The 20,808-nt window shown below is 32.7% G+C and overlaps 2 protein-coding genes across 6 annotated transcripts in view; one reads left to right on the top strand and one right to left on the bottom strand.

Moving 5' to 3' along the window:
• The window catches only part of LOC135135655 (myeloid zinc finger 1), a 74,516-nt gene extending 66,644 nt beyond the window's left edge, over window positions 1-7,872 (top strand). For all 3 annotated transcript variants that reach the window (XM_064064781.1, XM_064064782.1, XM_064064780.1), the window contains one exon: window positions 4,984-7,872. In XM_064064781.1, the coding sequence (XP_063920851.1) occupies window positions 4,984-5,291 (308 nt within the window). In that variant the 3' untranslated portion in view covers window positions 5,292-7,872. The remainder of the gene's footprint in view (window positions 1-4,983) is intronic.
• Window positions 7,873-8,237: 365 nt separating this feature from the next.
• LOC135135653 (activating transcription factor 7-interacting protein 1) lies at window positions 8,238-20,363 on the bottom strand. Of its 3 annotated transcripts, none has more exons than XM_064064776.1 (6): window positions 20,198-20,363; window positions 13,106-13,264; window positions 11,732-13,051; window positions 10,435-11,030; window positions 8,883-9,354; window positions 8,238-8,827 (listed from the first exon to the last, which is right to left on the bottom strand). In XM_064064776.1, the coding sequence occupies exons 2-6, from the start codon at window positions 13,260-13,262 to the stop codon at window positions 8,334-8,336; spliced, it is 3,039 nt and encodes a 1,012-aa protein (XP_063920846.1). In that variant the 5' UTR covers window positions 13,263-13,264; window positions 20,198-20,363; the 3' UTR covers window positions 8,238-8,333. The 3 variants fall into 3 exon arrangements, with proteins under 3 accessions (XP_063920846.1, XP_063920848.1, XP_063920847.1); XM_064064778.1 differs by having other exon boundaries at window positions 11,732-13,048; XM_064064777.1 differs by lacking the exon at window positions 20,198-20,363 and adding an exon at window positions 15,222-15,346.
• Between the last annotated feature and the right edge of the window lie 445 nt (window positions 20,364-20,808).

Here is a 20,808-nt window from a genome sequence, read left to right as displayed (position 1 = left end):
GTCCCTTAGGGCCGGCCCTGATAAGGTGTATTGACAAATGCAAGCAAGTCTGAAGTCGCTTTCTATTTTTATTTGCTTCAAATCCCGGTTTTTTTATTCAAAAATTACAATTTTTTTAGATACTCGTAAGTACTACTTTTAAATTAATTTTTACAAAGTGGAACTTTTCCGACCTTTGTTATCATTTCGTGAATTAATTTTCTTTTTGACTTTCAGTTTTATACCAAAGTTATTCATTCTTAAATACGAGTGTCCCCATACCTGTAGATTCAGTTTTCCAACATTTTTTTTTATTTTTCTGAAAAATTCAATTTTTTAATTCTGTCGGCGATTTTAACTGTGTCAATTGAATTCATTCAAATTTTCAATAAAACATTAACTTAGCTGATTAACAAAATTTTATTTTGATTTATGTTAGCCGGCGTGAAGTTCTGATTGAAATTCAGTTATTGAATACTGCAGTCTTCACTGTTGGTTTTATTTATTACAAGTGAACCGGTTTCGATGACTTCAGCATCGATAGTAGTTCAGTTTGTCTAGAAACCAGTTCACCCGTAATAAAGTCAACGGTAAGCGTTTTTACTTAATGGCCTTCCAAAATTTCTTTCAATTATGCCCTTCAAAAAATCGATGACGTGATCGCAAAATTTTGTTTAGCCCAGCTTAATTGAAATATGTGGAATCACATGCTTCTTTATCTGTGGTTTGGTAATCTTACCTTTAATTTTAATTCCCTACATATAGATTATCAGGTTTAAAAAGAAATAATATATTTACAATAAAATGTTAACATTCGTATTAGAAATTATTTATTGGTAGCGTACTGAATCGCATAACAAAATCTATTAAATGATTTTGTTTATCCAAATTTTTCGAAAAATTATAAGATTTGATTTTGCGATTTTTTTTTATGATAAACCTTATAAGTTAAAATAAAGATATGAATGTAATATTAAAGTAAAGGTAAAGAAGCATCCTACGTGTTAGTTTCAAGTGAGTTTTTCAAATACAAAATTTTGTGATTTTTGCAAGGACACGTAAATCATTTTGGTTAGATGCCGTGTAATACTAAAAATAACGATACTGTATACCCAAATTTTCAGGAAAATGGACTAAGTCGTTCTTGATTTAATCAATACAATAAATTGCCTCATTCATTTATTTTTTTGAGTCACTCTGTATAAGTAATACTAAAAACTATGAGTGCATTAATAAACCACAAGTATAGAGTCATAATATTTTGCATATTTCAGGGAGAATTTATTCGGCAAAATTTTGAGATGACGTCATCAGTTTTTGCAGATTACATTAACCTTAAAACTTTTGCAAGATTTCAGAGCATTCGGTGTTGCAGTTGTCTAGGGTGAAAACTCAACACGGATTCATATATTACAAATGTAGGAGTATCTTTTTTTACAAAAATAAAAACAAATTTACTATTGTAAATTTTGGAGTTCACGTCATCAAATTGTTGGTGGGGATGATTTGCCAAATAAAGAAAAACAAAAATGTACAGGGACGGACAAAAGTATGGAACAAGATTTTTTTACATTACTTACTTACAACTTACTCAATTAAAATAAATTGAGAATAGTGAAGGTTCATTAACAAGTAAAGTAGTGTGTAGTAATGAACTTTCAGTGAGAAAATTAATCCGACTGTGCAGTAGTTGCAAAATAATATTGCATAAAACTCTTGTTGGCAATGAAGGGATTTATCGTTTTTTAACGATTCGGAAAGAAATAAGTCGCGTCTTTTTGTGTAGATGTTAGTTCTGCTTTTTTCTCTGCCACATGCATAAATAGTAACAGAGAGCAACGTAGCACGTAGCTAATTTGTGAAAAACAGCTAGATTAATGGCATTAGCAGTGACTTCGCAACTACATTCTTAGTGCCGCATAAATGATAGATATGTCAGAAATGACATACAACACTTTCTGTCGAAATATGCACGAAAATAAAACACAAATATAGGTACACAGGGTGAGTCACTAAGCGGGCGCTCCTCGATATCTCATTAATTATATTATTAGAAATAGAAAAAAAAAGTCAAAGGCCAAATTGTACGGTTCATTGAGGACTATTCTCTCATTTCAACTATACAGAGTATTCTGCTTTTTCTTTATTTCAGTTTTTTCAAATAGAACGAACACATACAATTTTATCACTTGAAAAAACTGAAATATCGTGTATTTGAAAATTGTAAAGTTTTAGAATGAATACTCTGTATATCGGGAGAGGCTAATGAGTATATGTAAAAATATATAGGACATTTGATGTAAAAAAACCAAGTTGTGTGTTGCACCTTAAAAACAGGACACTCTATATAGTTCAATATATTTTAGAATATAGGTAATCCTTTAAGAACGGTGCAAATTTGGTGTTTGACGATATCAAGCACCGCACGCTTAGTGACTCACTATTGAGTGAGTATTGACATATATGTATGTACATATATTTTCCGGTGTCCCCCTCTGGTGTTTCTTTAGTACTCTGCTACTTTGCAATCATCAAAATACACTTTTTTAAGTACCATAATAAACAAATGGCCATTATTAAGAATTACTATTGTGTGTTGCCTTTAGTGCTCAATGTAATTATTAGAGATGTACCGACTGTAGGTCTGGCCGACTAACCGACTAGCCGATTGTTCGGCCAGTAAAAACCGACTAGTCGGCCGACTGTTCGGCTTTGCTAAAACCGATTTATAAATGCGACAAACAGTGTGTTTTTTTTTCTATTTCTCTGGCTACCTTAAAGGTTTGTTCTATTTTAATAAAAGGAATAACTGAAGTTCCTTTGTTTTCCAAAAAATGTGTTAAATTTGTTTGGATAATTTTAACATTTAATTTTTTAGTAACTCAGTACAAAAATAAAGAATAACACAATTTAGGGCCAGTTTATACAATATTTTAACTGAGTTAAAGTTGATCGCGCATTTAACAAGGCCATTAGCGACGTCTGATTGGCGTAGAGTCGGTCACATGATACTTTAACGCGGGGTTAAAAATTAAATCGCAATTAAATATTTAATTGAGGTTCTGTAAACCGGGTTTAATTGTTTTATATACTATTTTAATTTTAATAAAAAAAGCCGACCGATCGGCTGTTTAGCCGACTAGTCGCCGACTGCAGCCGACGATGAAAAACGGCCGAATAGTCGGCTTATCCGACCGGTCGGCCACTAGTCGGTACATCCCTAGTAATTATTAATAAAAACATCTGAAATATGTACATTGTAAATATCTTTCTGTTTTATGCGTCTTTAGTGCCACAGTAAAAACATGACAAGTCAAAAATTATACTGATGTCATTCTTACTTTACCTGACATGTTAGTTAAGTTTATTTCTTTTATTCACGTATATTTGAATTTTACAGCAGCTTGATAAGCAGTAATAGGTTTTAAGCCGTACATATCGACATTGCCACACCTGTTGATTCTTAATAATAAAAAAAGACACGAAACAAATAACGGCGGAACTGTAACCAGAAGTTTAAATTAATATCAGAGTGCGAAATTAACTACAGATTAAAACTAAAACTAGGACCCGTAAGGAATATCACATAAAGATAAGTAGTAACCAAAATTAACTGTCAAGATACTATTATAATTAAACTAAAATTTCAGAACCAATGTTACCTGAAGTATCAGTGACACTAACAATCCATTGTAGTCTGAACAGCTGATTAGCAAACAGTGCATGCCTAATTTCAATTATTCTTGACATTTCGTAGACTCTAGAACACGAAAATTAAGGTTGTACATGTGCACATATTCAAAACTTCAAAATTATCAAACCGATAACTGAAGTTTTTAAAATGTTCCTTAAGATTACCGTCTTATTTATCCCGGCTAATAAATTAATAATGTCATATCAAAATATTACTTAATAAATCTTACATGGAATGAGCTGTCAAATTTGTATCTTTTTTACTGTTCGTATACTTTAATATTATAAAATTAGGAATCAGAGCTTATTAACCAAATTTGATTAATTCATTGTCTGCAGCAAGTTTAGTGCAAAAAATTATAAATTGAATTTTTACTGACAAATATGCCTTGAAATGCGATATTGCCTACGCTTCAGCAGTAAATTCTTGTTATTTATTTGTGGACAAAATATGTTTCAGAGAAATTACAGATAACACATGTGTGTTTTCCATAAAAATAATAACATTGTAATTAGTGTTACACATTGCAAATAGCGAATAATTATTATTAATTATTATGTAATTCTATCAACATATTGCTGAAAATTCTTAAAAGTGGGTCTAAACAGTGCATAAATGAGGAGGAAATTGTATATAAAAAATTGTAGATATGTACTACTTTTCAAAACCCTTAAATGCGCCATATTTTGGAGGATTCTTCTGCATATTTATTACAGGAATAATAAATAGTTAATTACCAATGATGGTGAAAGAACCACGGATGTAAAAAGGAATAATGGGTCAGCTGAAATTACTAAAGAATATTTAACGCATTTATTTGTAGATAACATACATAAAGGATTGAAGTATTTTTGTTTTACTTTTTTGTCATTTGTTCAATTAGTTTTGCCGTGTAAATCCGTCAAACCCAATTCCACACGAAAAAGATCACTTGACCAAAAAATGTAATCAACCAAAAAGCGCATGGTCAGAATTTTCATAACCACACCGGAAATAACAGTGTTTTGATTCATGTAGTAGTTTGACCAAAAATAATGGACCAAAATACTAAAACGATCCTTTGATGACTAGGTTCAGTGACTCATGACCTGATCAATCGCGAAAATACGCTTAAGTTTTTAGAAACAAAATATTTAACAAAAATATCCATTAAATACTACTTATTCTGAATCCTAACATTTATGATATACCTAATTAAAAATTTGCAGTGAACAAAACCTTACAAAAAATACTGTAGCGATATACGTTTGTATATTTTATTTTAACAAAGTTTTCGCATTTATTACATGCTTAATAATTCTTGTCGACAGGTGATCGACCATTCTGTTGTCCAATGCCAAACTGTCGAAGAAGATTCGCGACCGAACCAGAAGTGAAAAAACACATCGATAACCATATGAATCCTCACGCTGCAAAAACGAGACGAGATTCGACTGGTTCCGATGGAAAATTAGCAAATGGAATGCTGCCAAGAGGACTGACGCCTACTACGGTGGTAAAACCAGAATTATATTTCCCGCAGTGTTACGCACCGAGCTTCAACCCTCCAACAAGCGTAGCCCAATTCCAAGCTGCGAATCCAGAGTTCAAGCCGCCCAACGCTTTGCCAACTCAGTGACTAACGGCTAGCTGGCAACTGGGACCATGTATTGGGTGACCCTTTGCCAGTGTATGGACTTAGCCCAATGCTGTTACTTAAGTTTCCAGCTTAACGGACTGATCTTACTAGTTAAGTTATATTTATTGGTGATTTCAATAAAATATCGACATGATATTTTGCTGAGTGATTATCACATGGTGCTGAGAACCACAAGGTCTGGTTCACTGTAACATACGGAATGTAGCACATACATTAATGCGATAAGTATACATACTATAAATATATGTAAAATGTAAAAGTATTTTAAATTTTATCCAGATCGTGTCCTGTTCACATAGTGGCAATACTTTTAAGAAATAAGTACTTTAAATGAATATAACTTTATTGTTGTAGGTAGATTTTACTCTTATGTGATCTCTTTAATGTAAATCGGCAAGAGAGAATGATAGAACTGTTTGACGGGTTCTAATAACATTTTCGCCGCGTAATAGACTTTGGAAAATAGATTAAACCACTAACTGATTCTTTTTAGTCAAAAATATGCATTTAATAATTCACTTTAAGTAATTCTTAGTGTTAAAATTTTGATCTCTTAAATTTATACTTTAATGAAATTCTTTGCAAAGGGTATCTTTAAAAAACAACAGATAGGTAAATAAAATGCATAATCATATGGGTGATGGTTGAGAACTCAATTCTTCATATGATCCACAGTTTTTATAAATATATATTCTATATACACAATTATTACTTAAGAAACTTTTTATAGACGGTCTACACACCTAATTTGAGACAGTTACTTTTTTATGTCATTTATTTTTGGCTTTTTTTTGTTTATAATTTGAGTTCCTGACTACTTAACAATAAACAAACAATACAAGTAGATAAAATGTAAAAATTTCGACGCAGCGGTTGTAAATTGTACATATTTTATTCTGATCTAGGTCCCGTCATAACCACAAACATTGTAATTAACTAATGACCAAATCGTTTTGTAAATGTATTTGTTTATATAGATTATTTGTATACGATTACTTTAGTAAAAAAGGATATATATTGAACTGTTTAGGATTTGAAAGTGGTGTGCAGGCCTACCTTTTTTAATTATATGTATATGATATTGAAAAAGGCTGTAGCAGCCAGTTTTGTTGAGCTACAAGACTTATATAAAACGTGATAGCATTTAATTAGTTATAAGCCATTTTTATGTATATAATTAAATTTTTAAATCATTTTTACTAAAATATGTGTTAAACCTACTATAATAACTGTAAAGAGATAAGACGAGATTAAGTGATTGTGTGATATCCCAGTTGGGTGACCTTTTTATTAACTATACCTATATTTTATCTTCGAAGGATAAACTTTTTCAAACTGACATTCATTAATCGCGTGATTTTTTCAGCATATCATCAAATAACATTTTCATAGAAGTGAAGACTGAAATTATCCATCATTAAAAGCTAAAGTTTCGTGTCCATTTGGACACAAGATTATTTTACATTCTTAATTATTTCGTCACCTATATTGATCGTTTCGCAGTGAACTAATCTCATTGATACCAGTAATTAGGCATCTATTTTAAGTTTAAAATTAAACATTTACTTAATTATAAAAAATAGCATTCCTACATCGCCAGATCATTTTCATCTGTTCAACAGATACATTCCATTCGAAAATATTTCAACAAGAGCAATGTCAGTTTTGGAAATGGTTTTATCGATAATTTTACGACACTTTCCTGAAACATCGAAATGGAATTCTTAATTTTTGATTTTTAAAATTTAACTTAGGGATCTTACTTTGTATCGTTGAGAACTTCTGATACTAGCGTATGTGTTTCCATTTCGATCGTTAAGTTGACGTAGTTTAACTACTCTAAATACTCATATAGTAGTAATAAGACATTTGTACTAAGTGCAGCTAAAATCAATGAAAAAATATTTTTTTTAATGTGTTATTAAAATTTAAGTAAGTTTTTGTTTGCAATAAGATCTCTTAGAATGGAAATGGTATAGAAATATTTTAAAACATGTTTAAGTGCCATTGATAGTCTAATAACTATTTTAAGTTTTTTGTTATGTTATGTGTTACTCATTTTACACTGCATTTTAGTATATTCGACTTTTAAAGTAAAAAAAAAAAATGTACGACTGACACGATATATAATTTGCTTGTAAAGATTTACTAAGGGTTGGTCAAGTGATATTATGCTAATTGAAAAATCAAAATTTTAATCCTTAGTAACTCTGTAAGAGTTGTATCAAATGTGACAACAGTAGGAACAGATAGAACCAAAAGACTGGGATATTAATGAACAGGGTTTTTTAAATTGTCATGTAAATGTTTTAGTTAGTGTTTGGACACCTGTGCATTTTAGTGTCTATAAAATGCCCTAATTTCTGTTCGTGAGACAATCTCTAAATCAAATATGTTTATCTTGCAGATTCGTTTTCGAGTGTGTTTTATTTGTATTTTTCAAAAGTATTATAATTTAGTTAACTGAAAATCTGCAAGATAAACATGAACCACTGTTTTAAAAGTTTATCTGATGGTATATGTGTTTATAAATCGAAACTATTTTGCGTCCAGCGTATTTTGAATAAGAGAATCATTTCAGTTTTTTTAACTACAACTACTCGCAGTAACCTCAATAATGCCATTACACAATGACAGTTACTAAATGCTCAACCAATGTACAATAGTCGTATTTTTTTTAAACACATGCAATACAAGTATTTGCTCAAAAGTACAAATACTGTAAATAATAGATACCGGAATTGTTTTATATTATAAATATATTCTAATAGAAATATATGAACTGATTCTCTTTGTATTGCATATTAAATAAATATGAATGTATTTGTTAAACATAACCTTGTTATATTGTCTACCCCTACTCCTTACAGAACAAAGATCGATTAGGGACATTTTTATAAAAAAAAAGTAAATAAAACAACTATATTAATTCCGTAAGTCATTTAATGCACATTATAAACATAAGTTATTAAATATCAAATGAAACGAATGAATGCTATCTAATTACAAAGACGTGTATATTTACAAAGAAATTTCTTCTGGTTCACTAAACATACCAATTCGTTTATGAATATCAACAGGACGCACTGCGAAGTAATATTTATTTTTATCGGCGAATTGAGTCAATGTGCAAGCCATCGGAAGCGCAAGCGCTTTAACATCACCGACTTTTCTCCACATGTCCGTACTAGGCAATGCACTAGTTTCCTGATATGCATACAACTGATAACTGGCTATGACTTCATACATATCTAGCTCGTATGGCATCTTCCACTGCAGAATTATACCTGTATCTGTTTTCCTAATGGTTAAATGAGGCTTGGGAGGTATCGGCTTAAGGGGCTTTTCCAAATTTATTCTAACGACGGGCGGAGGAGGCAAAGGCGCGGGATGTTTGTTGGAAACTTTTACGATTTTGTTACTTTGCAAGGTTTTCGTGGGGGCAACTGTTTTCAGCTGAATAGTATTTCCTTGCTTTGGAATGACAGAAACGGCTGATCCGTTTAAGGTCGATGCTGCAAGTAATGACAAATTAGATATATACTACACATGCGTAATGCGAAAACATACTTAGAACACCATTGGCCGATTGAAAATTGACCACGACAGCTTTAGGCCCAAGAGGCGACGTAAGAACATTCTGAGGCGAAGATTGTACGACATACATCACTTGAGGTGTGCTTGATGTTACTACCGAAGTGATAGGAGAGACTTTTCCTTGAGACGTTGTCAGTCGGAGTCCCTGTGCGGTAGCGTTAACTCGCATGGGGGTCGTTCGTAACGGTACTGTTATATTTTTCGAGGGGACTATTTTAGCAGGCGTGGCCTTATTCTTGTCCTTTTTATCATCTTCGTCTGTCAAATCGATAACAGAAGCCGACGGAGTTCCACTTTTTGGATCTGCTGGTTTTATTCGAACTGTTTGATTCGGAATTTTGTTGGTGTTATCCGTAGGCAGAGACCGACGATTTTGTAAAGCTTGAGATAACAAAGGTGTAGTTGGTTTTGACTGAACTTGCTGTTGTTTCTGCGGCGAGGCCACCTATATAGGGAAGACATAACGATATAGACTCTGATTGTTATAACGGATGGAGAAGCATTTAATACAGAAACTTTATTTATTTATTTAATTTTTGACTCAGAACACAGTAGCGTATTTAATACACTCCAAGCTTTGCTCGTTCCTAGTAGCTCGCTATTTTCACTAATACACATAATTAATTGTATAACATGATTCTACCTCTTCCTCTGCTTGTTATATTGAAGTCGCTTTTTCCAAAAACCTACTATTTACTTTTCTGTTCAACTTAAATAGACTACATGCCTTTTTAAAAAAATATTCGAAAATATCTAAAACAGTGAACTAAGTTTTCATTTTAAAGTTCCATATCCATTTTTTATTAATGTTAAATAGATACATTTTCAAATTCTTAATAATTTTGGGCATCTAAATAACTGACTCACAATTCTGTATTCAATTACAATAGGTCGCTTGGCCTACGCTCACACAAGCTGCGAGCTTTGACCTCTACTAACACCTCGTTGCTTGTCTGTTGTACTTATCATGTTTAGCCCTATTTTAATCCATTAAAACATTGGCAACTAGGAATGCTGTACTGTGCGTATGTAGTTTACCAAACGTAAAGTCGTATTCATAAATCCACAAAAAAAAAAAAATACAACAATGTGCTACAACTTTATATTTTTATGCATATATTTGAAGAACATGCGATAGTGCTGCGCCTTGTGTTGTGTATGGCATTTCAGATCTCTTGAATGACTTCCCGTACAATGAAGCAAATGTTCATTTTATTAAAAGGAAGTGTTTGTTGCAACGTAAACAGAAAAAATGGCTCAGTTGGATTAAAAAACGGACACAGCAAAAAAATAAATAAAAAACGAAAAGTTCTATAGGGCCAATTCTGAATCAAACCTGTTAAAATTTAAAGGTTGTTAAAAAATAAACAGCCAATCAGATTTACGAATTTAACTCGTTACTATGGAAATTTGCATTTTAACACCCTTTAAATTTAACAAGTTTGATTCAGAATTGCCTCTTATGCTCGTTATTTCACTAACAATCTTCAGCTCTGTGCATTCAATCTTAGTAGACAATACTTACTTGTCTATTAACTGTTGTCACTACATTTGGGGTGACCCTTGGGCTCCTGGCAGGTGGCGTTTGTGCTTGTACTTTTTGATTAGAAACTGTTGGATTGGGTTGTCTCCTCTTTAGGTTGGCCTCGAAAGTAGGAGTAAATTTAACTTGTAAACCTACAGATCTTGTTATTTTCAAAGGATTCAATGGTTTCTGTGTGGCTGTTTGTTGTTTTAAATCGTTCATTAATTTTTTGTTTACAATTTCGAGATCTCGAGCTTGTTTTGTCAATTGTTGTATTTCCTTCCGCATTGTTTCAATCAGCTGCTCTTGTAATTTTAACTGATGATGGACATCTCCTAATTCACTTTTGTGGACTATTGCCTCACAAATTTTCTGTACACAGAATTCTTCCAAATCCTGCATAGTCAGTCTTCTGTTGTGCTTTCTAGTTTTCATAAAATCTGATAGAGATAAAAGTGTTCTTAATGGCAGTTTTTCTTTAGGTTTCTCTTTTTCTTTAGCTTCAACGGCAACTGTTTGTTCAGTGCGTAACTTTTTTGCTGCTCCGGCTTCACCATCTTCCGCTGACGGCCTTTTCAAGGAATTTCTGAGTGGATCTGTGAATGAAGCACGCAACGTGACTGTGTTTTCTGTTACTAAGCTATCGACATACAGATTATTTATTTTATTTGATAAGTTAAAATTCGTTGAAGACGTTAGAAAACTATGCTAGTTCGAAATTTCCAATATTCCTTGCATTTATTTATAAACAGACGCAGTTCAAAAAAGAAAATTTCGATTTTTGAAACTTATTATGTTTTACTCATTTTAAAATTATCAAAATTAGACGTCTATTAAAACCATTTTTCCGTATTAAGACGAAATAGTATAAATTGTGAACTATTGTGGATGGCATTATGAAGAAAATTTGGAACTTTGGAGATATTGTGTATTTTGATAATTCCAAAATTTTCTGGAAAGTTACCTCAACAAAAATACTACTTAGCGGCTCATAAAATTTTAAATTATACACTACAAAAACGGTCCAGGATAAGTCCTTAAATCTGCCTTTGTCCCTTTACTCGAGGGACGAACAGATATTTTATAACAAGAGTCAACCAAACATAATTAAAATACACTTTTTTTTAATTAACATATTTATGGCAGACACATTGATTTGTGCATCTCATGGAGCACCATTATTTATATCTGACAATAATGTGTATTAATGAATTTTTTTGGAGTCATATTTTTTCAATACATTTTAGCAATTGATATCTTTGCACAGGTTACATAGCATATGTCCGTTGTGACTCACCTTCGTTGTCATTATGTTCTTCTGTAACATCGTCTTCATAATTAATTTCTCTACCATCAACACCAATTAAACTTCCTGTAACTTCATCCAATCTACACTCAGATGCACGTTTTTCTACACTGTTTGTTTTTTCACTAGCTTTTTGTTCATTGCTTATTTGCACTACATCAGTCTTTTTACAATTTTCACCTTCTCCATCACTAACTGAGTCTTTAGTTGCATCACAATCTAGTTTAAGGTTCCCTTCTTCTATATCCACGTCATCACTTTTTAAGTGATCTTCATGTTTATCAATATCCATTTCTTCCATTTCGTCATCTTCTTCATTGCTTCCTTTATCGTTAACGCAATCGTCTTCCATTTTGTCATCAGCTCTATCATCATACTCTTCATTTTCTTCAATTTGATTTTCCTCAGCATGTGCTTCATTATAAGCACTTTCTGCATTATCCTCTTCAGCATCTCTAATAATGCTTATATCAAACAGATCTTCGGAATCCTCGTTATGTTTACACGATTCGTTCAGATCATCACCCTTGTCTGCAGATTTATTCTCATTTGACGCATCTTCATTTACGTCTCCCTGAGATTTGGATTGCATATCTTTGTTATCCTTTTGTTCTTTACTAACACCAGACGGTTCATCAACAATAGGTTGCAGTGAGTCATTGTTGTCTTTTGCGGATTTTTCATTTAGTTTATCTTCTTTAGCCGCATTTATAACCTTAGTCACACTTAAGTGTTCATTTGTGTTTTTTAGTGCGTCTATTGCACTTGCATCTTTATTAGTACTAGATAATTCTTCACCTACATCTACTTTAGGAACATTATTATTTTCAGTGGCATCACTCTTAGAGTCTTCATTAATATCTGTCGCTGCCCCCTTTTCTGCATTAGTCTCGTTCAAAATACCACCACTTTGACTTTCTTGTTTTTCTTCTGTAGTTGAAACATTTTCGGTAGATTTTTCCAACAGATTGGTAGATGGCGACGACTGTTTATCTGTCTCGGGTTGAAGATCGGCAACGTCTTTTGAGGCAGTACAGTTTGCTTCCGATTCTCGAACATCTTCATCTTTACCTTCTTCATGTGAGTGAATGCCATTTTCGACAATTTGAGTGGAGTCTGACTCTAACTTTTTTGTGGACGTATTGGCAGTTTCCTGTTTAGCTTCTTTCTTTTCTTCTTCCTCTTCATTTAATAAACGTTCTTCTAGTTGAGAATCGATATGATCCAAAGCGCCAGATGCACCTTCAAATTTATTTAAGATGTCGTCTTCAGTTTCATTACCGTTTCCGTTTCGAACTGAATCCTGAACTTCTGAAACAAATAATTGTTAAGAAAAAATTAATCGTGCTAGTAACACCCACTAACTCGAGTCTGACTCGTCATCGTCCAAGGGAAGATGAAAACTTTCTTCATCGGAATCTTTATCATCGCGATGTTTGTATGTGTCAAAGACCTCCAAAGTATTTGTTAACGTCGTCATTTCTGATGAATTACTTATACAGTGGTCCAATGATGGCATCATAACTGAAACAAACCCGACTATGTTAAAATAATAATGGAATATTATGTATCGATTAGGTGGAATCCAGCGGCTGGTGTTAAGAAAAGTAACGCAATTATAACTACGACAAACAAGAATAAAAATCTTTAAATGTGATACACACTAAAACGTTCACAAAAATTGCTGCTCGCTATTTAATATCAGTTTAGTCAAATACACGTGACGAATTTGCATTACTACATTTTCAGAGATTTAGGATGTTGTTAATGAAAAATTTTATTCGACTCTTTGGCATACAATACAAGAAGGAGTCAAGATTTTCATTAAATATAAAACTGTTGTAATTAAGTATAAAATGGAACCAATTTGTACCAGATTAGACAAACATCTTCAACAACCACTTCATACTTCAAGATGTCGTCCAGTAACACACCACTAATTATCTCATTTTTATTAGAATGACAATACGTGTCAGTAAATTCAGTTGTCCAAAGTATTAAAAATGTGCAATCCATTTATGACTATATAATATATAAGTACCCGACAATCGAATCTATTTTGTCGAATTGCCAATAAGTGATCAACAAACCTTAATTCTTAAGGCACTTCATAGTACATTTCTTTTATTTTTCAAAAATGACTTGCTCCAATTCTGTTAGATGTTTACTGACTATAAGAACGAAACGCATGGATTAGTAACATTAAATCAACTGTAATTTAACCATTAATCCCGCATAACATTAATTGCCAAAATATACCAAAGTACACCTCTTTTCAATGAAAAAGCATAGTTTCATTTTAGTTTGTAATTTAATCTTTAATTAGTAGTTAATCTGAAATAAGGTATGTACGGCACCATAGTAGCAACAATGAAAAACAATTTTCACATAGATTAAAAATTAGAAAAATTGTTCAAAGGACTTGTACTACGCTTTTTTGCACAGAGATGTACATTTTTAAATTTAGACAATTTAGTTATCTATATAGTATTCATTTGAAATGGTAAATTCATTTGAACAGAAATAGCCAAAATAACTTAATTTTACATTTGATAAATATTTAACTTCGTTCTTAACAAAACAACAAATCATTTTGCGGACAAGGTTGGGATAAAGTTCGTAGTACCATATGATCGAAAAAAAAGTCGCCCAGCAACCGTTGAAATTTAATGATAAAAAAATTATGTTGACAACACCAACGCGTTCCTTATTCAGTTTGACATTTATGGTCAAATAACTGTCACATAGTGTCAAATAACTGTACTGTCAACATCATGATTTGAAAACAAAATTTCATGGTTTACTAGATTTGCATGGTATTTTGCTAAGGAAACAATTAATTACAATAACAATAACGATTGTTTTGTTGCAATGTGAGCAATCTTTCGGCCTTTCTCTTACTAAAGGTGCCACGCTTTTAAAGTACGAATCAAATAAAGTATTTACAACATTGAAAAAGTCAAATATTCACTGGAATAATGAAATTATATACAGTTTATCTAATGAAACTAAATCTGAACCATTAAATTTGTACACAATTTGTCAAAAGTTACAACCATTTCCTAAATAGTTCGATAAAATTATAAAATTATTAATTGTTCATAAACATGAACATCAATTAAATTTTGCAAAAAAAATGCACTACAAAATCTGTTAAAAGCACCTCTTGATTTTAACTCAATCGACTTATCAATCGGTTAATATACTACGCTTGTAGCCCGATGACTAAATGATGTCAATAACCTTGAGAATAGCCACGTAATATACAATACTTTGATTCTAATAGTATCGCAACACTGTAAATACATTTCAAAACAAAATGATCATTAGGATTTTTGCAAATTTATATTATCGTAAAATAGCCAACTTGTTCATGTTTTCCCCCCACCCCTACCTCAGCACAACTGAATTATGGGATAATATATAACCTGTAATACAATATAGTTGGTTATAGAGACGTATTTATCCCGTTATACATTACCATGTTAAAGATTAATTATTGATTGTTGCGAAACCGTAATTTTTGCCAGTATCACTTATTTGTTAGAGTGGAACGGCAGCGGCAAAATGTTCACAACGAGAGTTGGAGACTGCAGGTCCGATATTCTACAGTGGTGCATTCTACTTTTATCCTCCCATTACACATGCGCAGAAAGATACCAGAAATACTTCCTGGGCCGAAAATGATGCTAGAAAAATATATCTTTCTGTCATACCTTCTAAACGTACTTCGTTTTTTGCTAAATACGGTGCTGATTTCCGCCAATGCCAAACTGGGTTTGGAAAAACTAACTTTTTGTCTACACAAAGAAGATCATATAATGGCCACCTGAGGACCTATATTAGTCCCTTAATATTAATTGTTGAGTGTTAGCAGTGCTAACTTGGGGCGCATAATGCATAAAACAATTAATATCTTCCCTTGTTTTAAATGTTACATTGCATTTAGGAACAACCTTGATCCAATAGCATCCCCCAGCATGATGGGAAAAAGTCCTTTGGGCATTATTGAACAAAAATACGTAAGTACAAACACGGTGGTCTTGGGAGGCGCCCACGAATGTGGGTGTGGAAGTAAGCCAAGTTGACGCACGGCTAGAAAACTAGCGCACTTGGACGTCGCCTATATGGAAAAACTTTTTAGCTACGGCCAATATATTATTATTTTCAATCGATAGAAGTTTTATTTTTATTTTTTAAAACCAGTAAACCCTGTTTCATTCAACGGTTACACTTTTAGATTTTTTCTTCGCAACATTTTTAACTTTAAATTAATTAGGATTAATGTGAACTGAATGACAAGTACAAAACAACACAGATAAAACTAGCATGATTTAAAAGTAAACAACTTCAGGAAAAGCGATAGTGGTAGCAAAAAGGCACCAGAAAATCAATAGAGTCGCAGCGAAGATCCGAGACTTGGAAAAACAAGACAATCGAGCGAAATTATCGTGGAAGATTCGCTTCCAAAATCGCAAAATTTACGAAATACAACATCGAAATGAAAAAATCGTTAGAGATGTGATGAAGGTCGTACAAAAGCAGTGGTCGCGAGCGCATGCGCACGTTGTTGACCTCATATTACTTGACTCGTTTCTTGTCTGTTTCTAATGACCAAACTGGCAACAGATTAGATTGTTGATAATTGGTAATGCTAAAAATTAGGAAGAACTTTTTTACATTTGAAAACTGCCTATGCAACTTCGATTAATCGTGACTTTACGATAGCATCTCTCGAGGGCAAGCAAAGGAAAAATATTCCGCTTCTATTTGTGCGTGGCACCACCCAAATAACTGCAATTACCAGAAATTTAGCTACAATATTGCTTAAGAGACAGACAATGTGCAAAGAAAAACCAAATCAAAACTGCTATATTTGGAAATCTAATTTAAGAAAATGAGTGTTATTTTAAAAATAACCAACTCGACCACGTACGCCGATAATTGTGTAAAATCGTTTTAGAGAAAAGTTAGTATGTATAACTATGGACAAGAAATAAAATCTATCCATGGTCTACCATACAGTGCTATAGTGTTGGACGAGTCCATCAATAGCGCAGGCGAGGGGTGTCCGTCAGAAAAACTGACACCAAGAATGTCTACAATTGTCGCGCTACGTATGTACCATTGTCAAAGCATATAGTGGGTATTTGTTACATGTTGACATTTAATAACGACCAACAACAATTCGTAAGACAAAAGAAATTGTTCAATGCGGTCCCGTACTGAGAATTATTTTGCACCTCAACAATTACTGTTATTTGCAAAAGAAAATTATATTTGCTAAATTTTTTGATAAACGTTACCAGTTTTTACATTAAAAAAATCTATGACTTGCGCACTTGAGTTATTTCATGATTTCATCGTTACGTAAATCTAACCGTTGCGCTACGGCTATGCTAACAACGCGCTCAAGTCAGATTGCGACGCAATAGATTGTTACTACTCCCCTTCGTGCTTACAATGGACTAACCCACATTCAACGTGGACATACTTTTTGATTTCTTATTTTCCAAATCCAGAAAAATGCAAATTGATGTCGACATTCCAAAAACTCACTTAGAAAATAGTGTTGTTAATAAGTTCCTTCGTCTTTATTAACAAATTTGAAATGATGAGTTCACCAAAAACTGCAGTTTTAACCGATTTATCCGATCAACTGCCCGAAGTCTTCAGAACATGTCCCAAATCGATTAGTCGCAGAGCCAGGGATGACCAAACAAATATACGTTAAAAAGACTAGTTTAGATGAACTTTGGCAGATTTATATTCTCGTTTAAAGTTTAAATAGTATATGAAACCTTTTAGCACGTATGCATATCACAGTGATTCTTGTTTACAAACGGGGACTATACTTAATTAGTGATCTTATACAAAATTTTATTTACTCAGTAGAATTCATCAAACGTCGTATTTTATTGGGTTTTAGTCGATAGTAATAGCAACACAGCATTGTCGTATAAGTTCTCAAACGAAATCAATTTTATCGAACTCACACAGTTTAAAGTTAACAAAAATCCAAAATTCCAGATATGACAGCGATCTACATTTGAATTTTTTAATTTGAGATAAGTATATATATATACTCAGTTTTCTTTTTACTTTTATTGTAGTTGTAGTTGTTCAGTTGTATTAGGAATATTAACCAAATTCTAATTGAAAAATGTTAATGAACAAAAAACCAAAAGCCGATTGACTGCACATTTGCACTTGGTTCTGATTGACCAAAATTGCATCCAGACTGGGCGAGTCTATTTACAGATTCTGGGGGAGCACGGTATAGGAATACTGTAGCGCGAGCGGTTCTGTTTTTGCCGCACCGCAATCATACTCGAACAACTTTGTTCCCGAGAAACTTCAATTTATAATGCCAATACTTTCCTAAAAATTCACCCATTTTTCTTTTAACCGGTCCCCTGTATTTACACGCGTTGGTGCAATCTACTTTGCAATATTCAAAAACAGTTATATTTGTTAAAACTATATGTTTAATTCACGACAGTACGTCAAATTGTAGACTTTCATTGATGTACGGTTACTGTGTACGATTAATTACCAAAGTTCCTCAGTTTAATTTTTTGAACTATACCGTATATGTATACAAAATGTTCGTCTCTTGTAGGGTATAATCAAAGTCACGTTGGTATTAAAAAAATATATTTCGGCTCAGAGATTTTGTTGTCCTTTTAACGTTAACGCGGTTAATAATTACAATTAGTAAATTTAGTAATCATCTATTACCAAAGTTCTTGGCTACGACATATTTGCCCGACATTTTTACTATGACCTTGAACCAAAAGCAGTTCCACTGACAATAAATTACTTCTCTTATCCGCGAGTAGGTCACTGCGTAAGAAAGTTCCACATACGGAAATATCAAAATATTTTTGAACTATCCACGTCATAATAATTATTTTGACTTTCTACGAGCTTTGGCGCAGTGTAAAAGTGGCATCGCTGCAAGAGGTAAATGAACGCGACTCCCCTGTCCGGCGTAACATGAACTCGCCGAGCTAAAGCAGCCGAACACACAGTACTCGCTCGACAAAATGGCGGAATTATTAAGAATTCTATATTTTTTCGAAATCTTCTTATCGACCTTACATGAAAATATCTTATTTACATACAACTATCAAAATCATTTTTAACTATTATCAGGCGATGAAATATATATTTTTAACTATTATCATGTCCAAAAACTTTCGAAAGCCAGTTTGAATATATTTCGACTGTAATGGGACGGTCAAATTTACCATTGATCGCCACGTAACAAAAGCTTATCCAAATTAAATATACGTCATTTGAGACAAATGGTATCACATTCAAGCCGTAAAACCACTTTGGAGGTAGTTCAACAAAGACAATGCTTTTAGTTTTTATTTTAGGAACTGTTTTATATCAAATTCCAAAAGGATTACACAAACGTTTTTCATATATGCAAGCTATCTGTATGCTCCTTCATTACATAATTTTCGTGGTCTGACGATACATTCCGAAGGCTTTAGGCTGATTTTCAAGACTTGTAATAACTGAATATAAAACATGTTTTCATTTAACCGTTGTAATCATAACACCAGTAGTAATTAATGTGTACAAAAATATAGCCATATTTTATATATATATATATATAAAAAAAAATTAATGCAAAATGGCACATAATAACAAGTCTTTAGTAATTTATTAAAACTTCCACCAACAAAAGTAGTGTCCTTTTAAATTTAATTATTATTTATAAATCGCAACAAACCATAATAAACATTTTCCTTCTTTTACAAAAAAAGAAAACGTAAAAGAATACATTGACAAAGTGTTCTATTTTACAAATCTCATGTTTGTTGAATTTTGCTTTGCATGATTTTATGATAAAGAACATACTGTAAAAAATTGTTAACCTTAGTTAATATATTAAAATTAGCATCGTTAACACTTGATTAATAAGTTATCGTTCATAACAATTTCAAACGAGAGTTCCGATTCATTAAATCCGTATATAAATGTATAATCTCTATATTATTAATTATACTTTTACTGCTTAATATCAAATAAGCAATTATTCGACACTGATAAATAATACAATAAAAGTGAACATCTGTATATATTTTAGATGTTCTAGAAATATATCAAAAACAGAAAAACACTACGTTGGTTGTGAAAAATCTATTTTTCCATGAGTGTTATATAGGTTTAGTTAAGTAAGAGAGTGGGGAGTTAAGCGCAATGCTCGTAAACCACTCGTGATCCTTCGATCACGATCGTATTCCCCCACCCACATCTAGAATGTTAGCCATCTTGAAAGTGTCACCACATAACCTCACTTTATCTTTCTAACACTCACTACACATGTAACACTAATAATTGCCGTAAGCAGCTACGTTATCAGTGACTGTGGTGTGTTCTGTTCGTGACATTAAGGTTAGTTCACCATATATGAGCACAGCAATAATGTTGTGGGCTTACCTCAAAAATATAGGCTGCGGACAACATCTACAGGCATTGATGTAATTCCCGGTGAAATACAGAATTTACATTTCTTCTTTTTTAATTTATAAAACACAAACTAAGTGCCGCCACTATCGCTTTGACTGTTACCGTACTCACTGTGTCATAAAAAGCGACGTCGAGAAAGACTGGTCGAGCGGCGTTGCCAAATGTTGGAACCGTGCTATACGACTACGGCGCAACCGGTACGCGCCTTCTATTGTACCCTATTCTGATAAATGTTTAGCAACTTGACGTCAACTTTGGGTTTATATTAAAGTTCTTTCTTACTTTTATACATTTTACGCTTTTTACTTGTCTTGGGTTCATGACCCATATTATTTTAGCTCAGTTACGGACGCGAGAATCACACAGACCTTTCGCTATACTCTCCCTGTGAATTACAGCAGCACAAGAAGTTTCTGAAATTAAATACTTCTTGAAAAACTTACAATATTGAAAAACAAAGTACGTAACGGCGACTGAATAACTAGGCTGCAGGAGAAACCGAGCGGGCCGTTATATAAAATGTATGAAGCAAAAGAGTCATTATATTGTATACGCTAACACTACTCGTTGAATATGATACT

Source organism: Zophobas morio, unplaced genomic scaffold (assembly GCF_036711695.1).
Source record: "Zophobas morio isolate AGI-343-1 ecotype UQ-CSIRO unplaced genomic scaffold, CSIRO_AGI_Zmor_V1 ptg000024l, whole genome shotgun sequence".
Lineage (NCBI taxonomy): Eukaryota > Metazoa > Arthropoda > Insecta > Coleoptera > Tenebrionidae > Zophobas > Zophobas morio.
Note: the sequence above shows the minus strand (reverse complement) of the source record. Positions and strands in the feature narration are given on the sequence as shown.